At 44.1% G+C, this 12,720-nt stretch overlaps 1 protein-coding gene across 2 annotated transcripts in view; it reads left to right on the top strand.

The window, feature by feature from the left end:
• MAP2K3 (mitogen-activated protein kinase kinase 3) overlaps positions 1-12,720 on the top strand; it is a 77,499-nt gene that overhangs the window by 41,610 nt on the left and 23,169 nt on the right. For both annotated transcript variants that reach the window (XM_021008526.2, XM_021008527.2), the window contains exons 2-3: positions 7,693-7,762; positions 9,712-9,760. In XM_021008526.2, coding sequence (XP_020864185.1) covers positions 7,693-7,762; positions 9,712-9,760 — 119 coding nt within the window. The remainder of the gene's footprint in view (positions 1-7,692; positions 7,763-9,711; positions 9,761-12,720) is intronic.

The following is a 12,720-nucleotide window of genomic DNA, read 5'->3' as shown; positions in this document are numbered from 1 at the left end:
TTGAAGAAGGGAAAGATGATATGGAGACTAAGGAGGAGGCTAGGCTATTGCAAGAGTTCCATCGGGCAGCTAGGTGGTGCAATGCACAGAGTACTGGTCCTGGAGTTAGGAGGACCTGAGTTCAAATGTGGCCTCAGACACTTACAAGCTGTGTCACCCTGGGCAAGGCACTTAACCTTGCTTGCCTCCAAGGGTGGGGTGGGAGAAGGGGGGGAGCATGGAGGGAGCAAGAGTTCCAGCCAGGTGTGAGGAGGGCCGGTGCTGGGTAGTCGTGGCATGAGTAAAGAGAATGGAGCAGATGCAAGATGAGCTGTGGAGAGAGAAACAACAAAACATCACAGTTAGTTGGATATGGGAGGTAAGAATCACGGGAGCAGAGATCTCACGCTGGAAAGGATCTCAGATGCTTTCTGGTCCTTCCTCTTCATTTTACAGATGAAGAAACTGAGGCCTCTATGGAACTTGCCTCAGGTTACCTAGGTAATAAGCTTCTGAGGCAGATTTGACCCCTGGGCCTCTAAAGGCACTCGTCTTACCATGCTGAAACAGAAAATTTAAAGATGACTCCAAGGTTACAAACGTAAGTAACTGAAAGAATGATGACGCCTTTGACAAAAATAACAGATTTGGAAGAAAAGATAATGAGATACCTATGGGACATCCAGTTGGAAATATCTAGTAGTTGGCTCCTTATCACCTCTGAGATCAGACGTTATATCCTCTGGTTTATAAAGTGCTTTGGTCTGCTTAGACCTTACTCTTCTCTACTTACTGTGTGATCCAGTGACCCTGGCTTCCTTGCTGTTCCGCTGACGTGACAGTGTATCTCCAGACGTGTTCCCTAGCTGTCCCCCATGTCTAGAAGGCTCTCTCCTTGTCTCTGCCTCTTGGCTTCCTTGGCTTCCTTCAGATCTCAGTTAAGATCCTACCTTTTCCAAAAAGCCTTTCCTAGTCGTCTTCACCCTAAGATACCTTCCTTCTAATACTACTCCCAGTTTATCCCATTTATGTCTTATCCATATGGATCTTGTGTGTGCCTAGTTATTTGCATGTTGTTCTCTCCATTAGACCATGAGTTCCTTGAGAGCAGGGACTGTGGTTTTTTTTCCCCCCTTCCTATCCCCAGCATTTAGCACAGTGCCTGGCACATAGTAGGTGCTTAATAAATGCTAGCTGACTGATGGATGTAGAAGTGGAGCTCAGAAGAGAGACCAGGGCTAGATAGATAGAACTGGGTGTCATCACTGAACCCATGGTAGCTGATGAAGGTCCCAGGCAGAGGATAGCTCAGGACAAAGTCTTGGGTTATGCCCAGAGTGGTCAAGTATGCTGTAGGGGGTATTATTTTTAGGGTATGGATTGAACTAGATGGCACTGTATTCTCTGGGGGTTACCATCGATCTATAGTAGGGCCCAAGGGCAGCTAGGTGGCAGTGGATAGAGCACTGGGTTTGGAATCAGAAAAACTCATCATCAAATCTGGCCTCTGACACTAGTTTTGTGATGTTAGGTGAGTCACTTAACCCTGTTTGCCTCAGTTTACTCATCTGTAAAATGAACCAGAGAAGGAAATGGCAAACCACCATTCCGTTGTCTTTTCCAAGGAAAGCCCAAATGGGGTCACCAAGAGTCAGACACGACTGAAATGACTGAACAAAAAACAGTAGTGGAGCCCAATTTCACATAGTGGTGAATTGTTGTTTGTGTGTGGTTGTGGTTTGTCCTTCGTTTTGGAAGAGGACCATGACATCAGGGAGGTGATGACATGACTTGCTGTTGACTTTGATTTGAGTGAGAGAGGGCTGTGCAAAGTCACCAGCCTCACACTCTCCTCCAGAGCCATTTGGGTGCAGTGGCCAGATATTCATCAGCATGATTGGAGATGGCCCAGGATGCAGTGGGAGACCCTGGCCCCTTTAAGCTAAGGTTTTTTCTCACTTTGTTCTCACTTTGAGTGAGGCAACACCCATTCACTGAATAGGCCTCTTTAAGAAATGAATCAGGGTTTTTTTTTTTATTAAAGTGGTGAATTAATTCACTGTTAGAGTGTCATTACTGTGGAATTTAATTGCTCTGTAGTAGATCCTTAAAGTTTTTAGTGGAGAGTGTCACCTCTCACATGTGACATGATTTCTGACCTGATCCTTTTGGCATCCCTGGTTGTCAGCAAGGATTTGCTCTGCGTTTGACCTTGCTTCACCCTTTTTGATCCTGAGCTCTTCTTATCAGTATTACAATATGCATATAAGAAGTCTATAATAATACTGTGTAATACAGTATATTTAAATAATATATCAGTAAGTCTGTTTGTCTTGATTGTAGATCCATCTAGCAATACTTTCCTTGTGTCTTCTCTCATCCTAATTTCTTGTTCTCTTCCTTTCTGTGTGTGTAATCTCCTGTTCTTAAGTCACTATAAATTGTGTAAACTGTTTCCTTTGAAGCAGCTCTGCAAGATAAAAGTGATATTATCCCCATTTTTATAGATTAGGAAACTGAGACTGAGAAGTTAAGTGCCCACAATCTCAGAGCTAGAGAATGGGAGAGCTGATATTCAAACTCAGGGCTTCTCACTCTCTGAGGGTTTTTTCTTTACTCTACTCTGCTGCTTCTTCCAGGTCATGTTTTTCTGCTTTTCATGCCTAAATCAATGCCCTGCATATATTTAGATACTCAGGTGGAATTGTGGGCAGCTTGGTGGTGTAAGAGTAGTGGGTGGCATGAAGCCTGGAATCAGGGAGACCTGAATTCAAATCTGGCCTTAACCACTTACTAGCTGTGTGATTCTGGGCAAGCTATTTAACCTTTAAACAAAGGTTAAACAAATGCCTCAGTTTCCACATTTGTAAAATGGGGATAATAAGAGCACCTACCTTCCAGGGGGCCCAAATGAGATAATAAATGTAAAGCGCTTAGCTCAGTGCCTTGTACATAGTAATAAGCGCTATATATGTTTTTAGCTGTTATTATTATTCTCTATGCTGTCATTAATGGGGCTTTTCCGTTGACCTCACAACCCATCCATGGCTGCCCATCCTACATAACTTGTCCATTTCCTTCCTTAGGTTCCCCATAAAAGGTTGGGGTCTGTCAATGTGCTGGGGGCCTACCTTGATTCCTCTTGACATGGAGAGGATAGCTGAGGAGCACTCCAGGCTGTTTAGCAGTTAACCCTCTCTCTCCCGTGTAACCAACTCATTTTTTCATTTGGACTTTCTTTGACATCTTATGCCAGTTTTTAGTTCCTTGTTTGTAACGTGTTACAAAATGGGTATCCCTACCATGTTACCTCTCCATTGCGGTGGAGTCATAGATGTAGAGCTGGAGGGGGCCTGAGGCCATCTGGTCCACCATCCTTATCTTACAGATAAGGAACCTCTCTTGGCAAAAGTTTAAGTAACTAGGATGAGATCAGATAGGCAGTAAGTAGCAGAGTTGACATTTGAACCCAGTCAGTCAACAAACATTTACATAGCACCTACTGTGTGCCAGGCCCTGTGCTAATATTTGGGGATCCGTAGAAAGGCAAAAACCAGTTCCCACTCTTAAGGGGCTCACCATCTAATGGAGTAAACACCATATAAGCAAGTATGTACAAACAAGGTATGTAGGGGATAACGTGGGGTGGTTTTAGAAGGAAAGGCAGTAAGATTGAGGAGGCTTGGAAGAGGGGTCTCCCAGAAGGTGCGATATTGGTGGGGACTTGAGGGAAGCCAAGAGGTGGAGATAAGGAGGCAGAGGATTCCAGGCATGGGAAATAGCCAGTATAAATGCCTGGAGTCAGGAGGGAGATGGGGTGTCAAATTGGAGGACCAGGAGATCAAACAGTAAGTGTAGGGGATTAAGATGTAAGGAGACTGGAGAGGTGGGAAGGGGCTAAGTTGTGAAGGGCTTTAAAGGGCAGCTGGGTGGCTCAGTGGACAGAATGCTTGGCGTGGAGTCAGGAAGACTCTTCTTGAGTTCAAATCCTGCCTCAAACACTTCTAGCTGTGTGACCCTGGGCAAGTCACTTCACTCTGTTTGCCTCGGTTTCCCCATATGTAAAATGAGCTGCAGAAGAAAATGGCAAACCACTCCAGTATCTTTGCCAAGAAAGCCCCAAATGAGGTCGCCAAGAGCTGGACATGACTTAAAGGACCAAACAACAATAAAAGCCAAAGAATTTTGTTTGGACCTAGAGGTAATAGGCCATCATTGACTCCAAAGCCATTGGGCTTTCCAGTGTTCTCTGGGTCAATACTCATTTGAATGTAGTAGATGCTTAAATATTTGTTGAACTGAATTGGACTGCTGATCCCTTCTCTCTGTAATTGTCTGTTCCTTATAAGAGTTTACCTTGATGGTCATGATTCCAATAGAGATGCTCCCGCTCGACCCTTTTTTTTTGGGTGAGAACTCTGCCTTAACGAGCAGAGGAGGATGAACAGTGTACACTGTGGGTTGTTCTAACTGAGCCCATTGACAATTCCAAGGCCATGGTGCCCTCTAGTGTCCCAGACTGAGGGAGACAGGGAGCTGACCTACCAGTAAGGGACACACTGCTCCAAGCATCTGGCAAAATTCCCTGCCTGGATCTGACTGTCAGCTGTGGGTCCAGGAGATCCCAGGACTTAGAGCACCTCCACACAAGCACGTTTGTCAAGCAAATGTTTGCTGATTTAGAGCTGTGTCTACAGAAGCAGCGTCCTTGAATGAGACCTCTGCTTGGGGAGCCCAGGAGAATTCATTTAAGTGCCTGCAGCCTCTTGGGAGAACAGAGTATGCCATGGAATCTTGACTCTCAGTAAAGTGATAGTACTTGGGGAGATGAAACTGATCTATGCTTTGGTACAGTGGACAGGACGCTGGGTTCAAATCCTGCCATTGGCACTATCTGTCTAGCTGTGGGCAAGTTGCTTTATCTCAAAGTTTCATGGAAGAAATGGACTTTAAGATGGTTTTAAGATAATCGTCTGTTTCCCTAGGCAAATGAGAGCCTGGGTAATTTGGGATGCTAGACCCTGAGGGATTTAAACGGAGCCATTTTTTTTCTCTCCATATCAGAATGTATGGGTTTCTCGTAGCCACAGAAGCCTGGCAAAGTGACTCATTTGTAAGCTTCTTGGGTGCAGAGACTGTTTTCATTTTTGTCTTTGTATGGCTAGCATGTAGCTTGGTGCCAGGCACACAGTAGCCACCTAATAAATGCCTGTTGAGTCAAAATGATTTGTTGCTGGGAGTCAGTCTAATAGCTTGATTATAGGAGCCATCTTTTCTTATAGTGTTATCTTTTCCACCCTGGCCTTGCTCCTTCCTATTCCCTCTGTATTACGCCTTATATCCTGCTTAGCCTTGAGCCAGTCACATTCCTAATAGAGACTGCAAAGCTCAGAAGGATAATTCAGTGTGGCAGTATTTAGGACTTCATTAGAGAAGAGAGCAGAAAGCTTTATTTGGTGGTCCCAAAATGGTTCCACTCGTGGCTGTCCCCAGTGAAGAATGGGAAATCAGCCTTTTTTTCTATGACATAATAAGCTATGTTTAAGACCTAGGTCTCTAAACTGAAAGGTCATGGCCTCTCTTTTACTGCAACAACAGCCTTTTTCTTTTCCCTAGCATCAGTGACCCCTTTTATTCTGGTGCTGGATAGAAGTGATTGTGTCTAGATCTGTCTTAGGAGGATGTGGTCTGTCTTTATGGTGTCTGGCCTACTGAAACTCTGGCCCCTTCCACTTTTTTCCTGAAAAAAGTGTACTTTTTAGTACCTTTCTTCTGAGGGCATGAATCCCAAACCCTGAGTCATTCATTCTTTGACTCATTCATTCTCTCTTCACTCTCCACCATCTCACCTCAATGAGGTCATCGTTGGGCAAACTGGGGAAAACAAGCACAGAGATATTTGTCTGTCACCAAGTCACTAACTGAACTGGAAACAGAAATGGTAGATTCTTGTCTCTTAGTTGAGTGTTTTAATTTTCAGTTCTGTTATTGCTAGACAAGCAAACCTGGGTTTTTACCAGTTTTATCTCTCAAAAGCTCCAGGAATTCAGAAGAGGCCTTCTCTTCTCATAATTCATTTCCAGAGGAAGACAAAATAGTCTTCGTGTTAGTGACCAAGTTATTGGGGGGGCGGGGAATGGCAGGATGGAAAGAATATAGGTTAATATAGTACAAGCCAGGGCTTGCCTCAGAAGAGAGAAGTCAACTTTCTTGATGTTAGGTACAGTTGTTTTTGATCAAAGATGGTCTAAAAGTTTCAATATGAGGGAGGGACTGAGGTGTGTGTGTGTGTGTGTGTGTGTGTGTGTGTGTGTGTGTGTGGTTGATGCTTGGAAATGCTGGGTAGAGGGTCCCCTGAAATAGGGACCCAAGGCTGGGTTGAAGGAATCATGGACAGAGGCAGTGTGTATGGTATAATAGAAAGAAAATATAATAATCAGAGGAGCTGAGTTTAAATCTCAGTACAAACTTTTATGATAACTTTGGGTAAATTACGTAGGTTCCCTCAGCCTCAGTTTCTGAATAAGCTGTAGTAGCCCTGAGGACTCTTCCAGCACTAGACCTATGATCCTCTAACTTTAAGGCAGCCGATATTACTGGTAAATGTCACTTGAGGCTGACTCCAGGCTAACGTAGACTCTTCGTAGAAGCCTACTCAGACCTTTGGTAACTGAAAAGGAAATGGCGTCTCCTTAGTCTCCAGCCTTTTGAAAGAGATGGCATCATCTCACAAGACTGTAATGTTGTAGTTCCCCCTCATCAGTCAGGCTGCCAGATCTTCTCTTCTTGTGCCTGCCTGGTCATGTCCTGGGTCTCTGTGGCAAACTAGGTGGATGGAGGTTGACAGCTGCCTGGCCTCCAGAGTGCCAGACCAGGTGGAGAAGCTGATTGACAGGGGCTGTGGGTCTGCAGTTACTTCATGCTTGAGGCATGGGCTGGGAGTCTGAGCAGGGGACAGAGACTCAGAGGTCACACCAGCTTCTGAGATTGACCGTGGGAGCCATTTCACCTTCATACTTTAGTTTCCCAAGAGTTACCAGCAGATGGGCCTTGCTGGGAGCAGAGGTAGAGGTAGGTAGGGGAAAGGGTGGGGTGGGGAAGGAAAGGAGAGGAAGGGGAGATTTTGGCCAGAAGATAGCCTGAAGTCCTGTGGGATGTAATTCATGGAAGTGCAAAATTTGGGGTAATACTGGAATTTGACAGCAGCAACCTAAAAAAAATTGTGTAATCTTGACAAGCATAGTGTAGGGAGAGCTAGACTTGGAATCAGGAAGACCTGGATTCAAATTCTGCCTCTGCCATCTGTTCGCTGTGTGACCATGGCTCCAGTCACTTCATAATTCTAAGCCTCATCTCTAAAATGAGGATAAGTCCTTTGTACCTGCCTGGCAGAGTTATGAGGCTCAAGTGAAATAAGATAAATAAAGTGCTTTGCAGACCTCAGAAGTGCTCTATAAATGCCAGCTATTGTTATTATATGTGTTTATTTAGGGGTTCTTAATCTTTTTTTGTGTGTCCCAAACCCCGTTTGCAGTCTGGGGAAAACCTGTGAACCCCTTCTCAGGATAATAAATATGTAGGATTAGAAAAGAAACCAATTACATTGAAATATGGTTATTAAAAAAATTTATTTTAAAAGCACACAGACCCCCAACTTAAGAGCTTCTGATCTCTGTGAACTTCAAGGAATACCTTTTTTTTTCTGTTTTCCAGGAAAAATCAAGAACAGGAAGGATTTAAAAATATCATGTGTCTCCAACAAGCCACCTGTCTCCAACCCAACGTAAGTTTGTTGCTGTCTCTTCCCACACACATGGTCTTGGGCTTTCATAAGCAGCAGCTTAAGTGGCAAGTTCACCACACATCAGGCCCCACGGATGGCTCTGTACTTGGTGGGAGGAGATGCAGAGCTTGGTTGTTTCTTTCCCCCAGGAAGTTTCCAGTCTGGTTGGGGATGTGAGATAGCTACAAATAATCTACAGTGTATAAGAACTAGTCCTTGATAAATCCCATCAGAAAATAGTAAGTAGGTCAGAGTTTTAAAAATGAATGTTACAAATTGTTTTTACATGTAACTGGGGAAAAATAAAATAATAAATTAAAAAAAAAAGGGAATAGTAAGTAAGGGGCTATCGCTACTTGAGGTTCAAAATGGTCATCTTTATAGCCCTTTGGGTGGATAGGAAGAAGAATGGAAGAGGCCTGAAGATGGGCTTGACCCTGTCCTTTGGAATGAGGCTTTGTGATCTTCTGAGAGACACTTCTCTCTGAAACTTTTTCAGCTTGGTATCTTTTGCTCTGCCAGAATGTTTTTAGGCCACCACAGTTAACCCTAAGCATGCCTTTTTATGGGGTAACTTGAGATCCTGAAGCTTGTCTCGTCCAATCTAGTAATTGGCCAGGGTAATTTTGGAGGGTTATGGGGAGCTGGCTTGACTAAATTCAGTGATAAATGGCCACTTTGCTTATTTTGGGAGTATTAGACCTGATAGGCAGTGGGTCCCCTCTTCCTGAGAATATTTAAATGTGGTTTTGTGAAATCAGAAGCAGACCCTTTAATTCAGGCTTGTAAGCAAGTTTGACCTCTTCCCACCAACACTCAGTGATGGGCATAATCTGTTGCCATGGGCGGGGGGTATTTGAAAATAGGGCCATTTGGTCAGGCTTTGCCATACTCTTTACCCCTTGTAAAGTACCCAATTCCAGTGCCCTCTTGCACCTTGGTTAATTCAACAGTTAAGTCAATTCTCAGTTAATTCAACAAATGTTCAGGGGCGCTGTACTAGAAGCTGGAGTTGCAAAGACAAAGGTTGACGATCCCTGCCCCCAAAGAGCTTATGTTCTACTTGAAGGAGGGGAAAGGAACACCATATATATAGATAAATATGTACAAAATGTAGACATTAATACAAAGTAGTTTCCAGGGGGAAGGACAAGGGGGTGGGAGAAGAAGATGGTTAGGAGAGCATTAAATGCTCTTGGAGAAATTGGCACCTTGAGTTGTCTTTGAAGGAAGTCTAGGGATTCTACAAGATGGAGCTGGGAGCTGAAGAGGGAAAGCATTCCAGGCATGGGGAACAGAAAGGCCTAGTGGAGGCAGAGGGAATGTTCTTTATGGAGAACAGCAAATTGGCCAGTTTGGCAGGTACACAGAACGTGTGAGAGGAGGAGTAATATGTGAACAGTCTGGAAAGATAGTTTGGAACCAGAATGTAAAAAGATAGATGAGTTTGTATTTTATCTGCCCTGAAATAAGCCAGAATAAGCCAGTGGGGGAGGAGGGCATTGGATTCTTTGAGTCAGTAAGGTGTCTGTCCTCTTGACAACTTACTGTGGGATAGAACATGTGATTTAGGCTGAGATCATTCCCTTGTGAGTAAAATATTGGTGTCAGCTTTCAGAGTGAACAGGGAGGCTCTTCTGGTGATTATGACTACTAGCTGATGTTCTGTAATTATAAAGTGTTTTTACATACATATCATTTCATTTGAGGCTTATGATGACTTTGTGAAGTAGCTAGGTATCCCCATTTTCCGGAAGAGGAGACTGAGGTCAGAAATATTGAGTTGCTTAGAGCCACATAGCTATTGAGAATTAGAGGTGGGATGGGAACCCAGATCTTCACCCAGTGCTGATTCTATTACATTGTCTTCTGATCATGATGCTCAAGACACAGCTGAGCATTTGAAGCCCCAGTGAAAAGACTCATGGGATTTTCTTTTTTCTTTCCAGGCCTCCCAGGAACCTGGACTCTAGGACCTTCATTACGATTGGTGACAAGGTATACGATGCCAGTTGACGTTTCCTCTCTCCTAACCTGTAAAGATGTGTGTTTTTGTCATGTTTGTCTTCTTGGGACTTAAACTTTGGAAAAGCTTTAAAGAAACAAAATATATTCCTTCAAACAGTGGTCTCCATGGACATTTTAAAATTTCTGGCATAACTTTTTCCTTTGCCCTCCTCTGGTACTTGAGAGCTGGAGTGTTTAAATAATTCCTTCCCCAAAGAGAAATTTTGTGTGTGCACCCACAGATCTCCATCATGCCAAGGGGCAGCCCCATCTAGTTTCCTTCAGTCTATCTGTTGTAAAGGATCCCCGCCATCTTCCCCCTCTGTAGAAACTTGTTCTTTGTCAGGGGAAGGTACAACATCAGCATCCTTCCCCTCTCCTTCTCAGTTGTGCTGGGGCCCTGGTTGCCTGACCCCTAGTGTGGTGGACAGAAGAGAAGGATCTTTTGTGTTCTCTGCCTGGGTGTGATTCATGTTTCAGGGCGAGGGCCCCGTCTCGAAGTGAATGAGCAATTTATCCAGGACTTTGACTGGTGGACTTCATCTAGGATGTGTGTGTGTGTAGAGACCCTGTAAGCAAATACTAAAGGGTGTTTGAGGTTTTCTGTGGAAGCTTTTCCAAGCAGTGTCTGGGGCTTCTGCTCTGCAGAGTACTGTATAACGAAAGGTCAGGGACCTTCTCCAGTTCTCTCCACCCAGTTTGTGGCTAGGGGCTGAAAGGATCGCCCTCTTAGCTCTTTGAGACATAAGTCTATCATTGTAATTCTCCCATTCTTCCTCCCTGCCTCCCCCCAAAAAAAAATTGAATCCAAACCCCAGGTCCTCAAGGGTCTGCCTTGTTACCTGTCTAGAGGAGAAGTCAGGGCAGGCAGGGTTGGTCGATGAGAACTTGGCTGGGTCTCTGGGCAGCTTCTTTCTGCCTAGCTCCAGGAGGCCCGATGTCCTGGCTAGAAATAGCTTCTGGTTTTTGTTCTCCCTGTTCAGCATCCTCTAGGGATTGTGTGAGTCTCTGTACTGGGAGACTATATATAGACCTTCTTATGCATGGGATCAGAGTTTAATTCTGACTGCTTACCTTCCCATGGGCAGGTGCTAAATTGGATGGAATTTGCTCCTGCCTTCTGCAGAGTTGGTGGTGGTAGGGGATGGGGGCGAGGACATGGCTTTCCTTGCTTAGGGGGGTTGCACAAATTACCCCCAGGTTGTCAGTTACTAACGTAGCCCTGGAATGGCTGCACTTCAAAATAGCTCTGTTGGAGGGTGGAGGAATAGGTTTTTGAGGTATTTACCTTCTGTCCCTAAGATCTTAAGTCTTAAATGGTATTTGGGCATTTGCTAGTGGCCTGTGAGGTCACTTCTTAGAGAGGCAGCATGATGTCCTGAGGGCAAAAAACCAAAACACTGAATTTGGGAATCAGGTGAGACCTGGGTTAGAATCTTAAGCCATTCAGCCTCTCTCAAAGCTCAGTTTTCTCATCTGTAACATAGGGATGATAATAACCTTTGCTACCTATTTCACAGGGTTTAGGGGCTCAAATGAAATATGTAAAGTGCTTTGTAAACTTTAAAGGACTATGTAAATGCTAGCTGTTGTGTTACTATCAATAGTTTATACTTGATGTATGATTATTTTGGAAGGGCTAGGGTCAGAATTGGGGGAAAGGTACCAATGATTCTTTTCACTGGTCTGACATCCTGGAAGTCCATCCATTTTACTTTCTGGAGATCTGTCTCCTTTTGCTGCTTTCCTCAGAAGCCTCCCAGTGGGGCATCTGAGACTTGGGAGAGAATTCAGGGTGCCAGGGATTATGATAAAACTTGTGTGCCAGAGTATGCCTCTGTATTAGATTTTGAATGAGAAATTCTGATTGAATCCCCCAGTGGCTATAAAACTAGGTGTCTGTGGTCTGATATACCTGAAACCAGTGTACCCATGGCCTTGATTGTGACTAAATCAAGGGTTCTTAACCTTTTTTTGTGTCATTGACCCCTTTGGCAGTCTGGTGATGCCCATAGACCCATTTCTCAGAATAATTCTTTTAAATGTACAAAATACAATACACAGCCTTACAAAAGAAACCAATTGTCTTGAAATGATGACGTAATATTTTTCCCTATCCAAGTTCATGGACCCCCCCAATCTAGTTACTAGTCTTTGCCTTCATGAGAGAATGTTAATGATAATAAAGGCTAGGATGGAGGTGGTAAAGGTGTGTATATGCATGCAGCTTTGAGATCTGAGAGCCCCGTGGTAGAACTGAGTTAGTGTATCCATTCTGTAGGAGACTAGTGCCCATGTCTCTGCTCGGAGAGGGAACTGCTGACTTACTGTTAAGCTTTTGGCAAGCCTGGGCTACTGGATCTTCCCAAAATAAAACATTAGTCAGAACTGGAAAAACAAAAATCTAAACCACCCTTTAAAAATTTTTTATTTTCTCAATTAACGAAAATCTATTTTCTTTCCCTCCTATCTCCCAATAGAAAAAAAAAGAAAAACAAAACCTTTGTAATAAGTATGCATCATAGTCAGGCAAAAGAAATTCCTAAATTAGTCATGTTCAAAAAATTGTGTCTCATTTTGGACCCCAAGTCTGTCACCTCTCTCTCAGTCCTGGAGCATGCTTATGCTTCTTCAGTGGTTTCCTGGAATTGTGGCTGGTCATTGCGTTGATCAGAATTTTTAAGTCTTTTAAAGGGTTTTTCTTTAGCGTGTTGAACAGCCACCCTTCAAAGCCATACATTCTAGGGGAAGCCAGAGCCCCCTTTTCCTCAGCCTGCTTCCTGTAGGCATGATAGTAGAACACCTTGAGCCTCTGGGATCTGGGCTTCTTCTTGAGGCTGTGATCACCTTGCTGTCACACTGGATGTTTCCTGGGTGGGCTGGTCCTGCTATGTATCAACTAACCTCCCTGATAGTATGGCTCATCTGAGAGAGAGAGAGAGAGAGAGAGA

The sequence above is a fragment of the Phascolarctos cinereus genome, unplaced genomic scaffold (assembly GCF_003287225.1).
Source record: "Phascolarctos cinereus isolate Bilbo 61053 unplaced genomic scaffold, phaCin_HiC Scaffold_4;HRSCAF=312, whole genome shotgun sequence".
Lineage (NCBI taxonomy): Eukaryota > Metazoa > Chordata > Mammalia > Diprotodontia > Phascolarctidae > Phascolarctos > Phascolarctos cinereus.
This window is presented reverse-complemented; position numbering and strand designations above follow the sequence as displayed.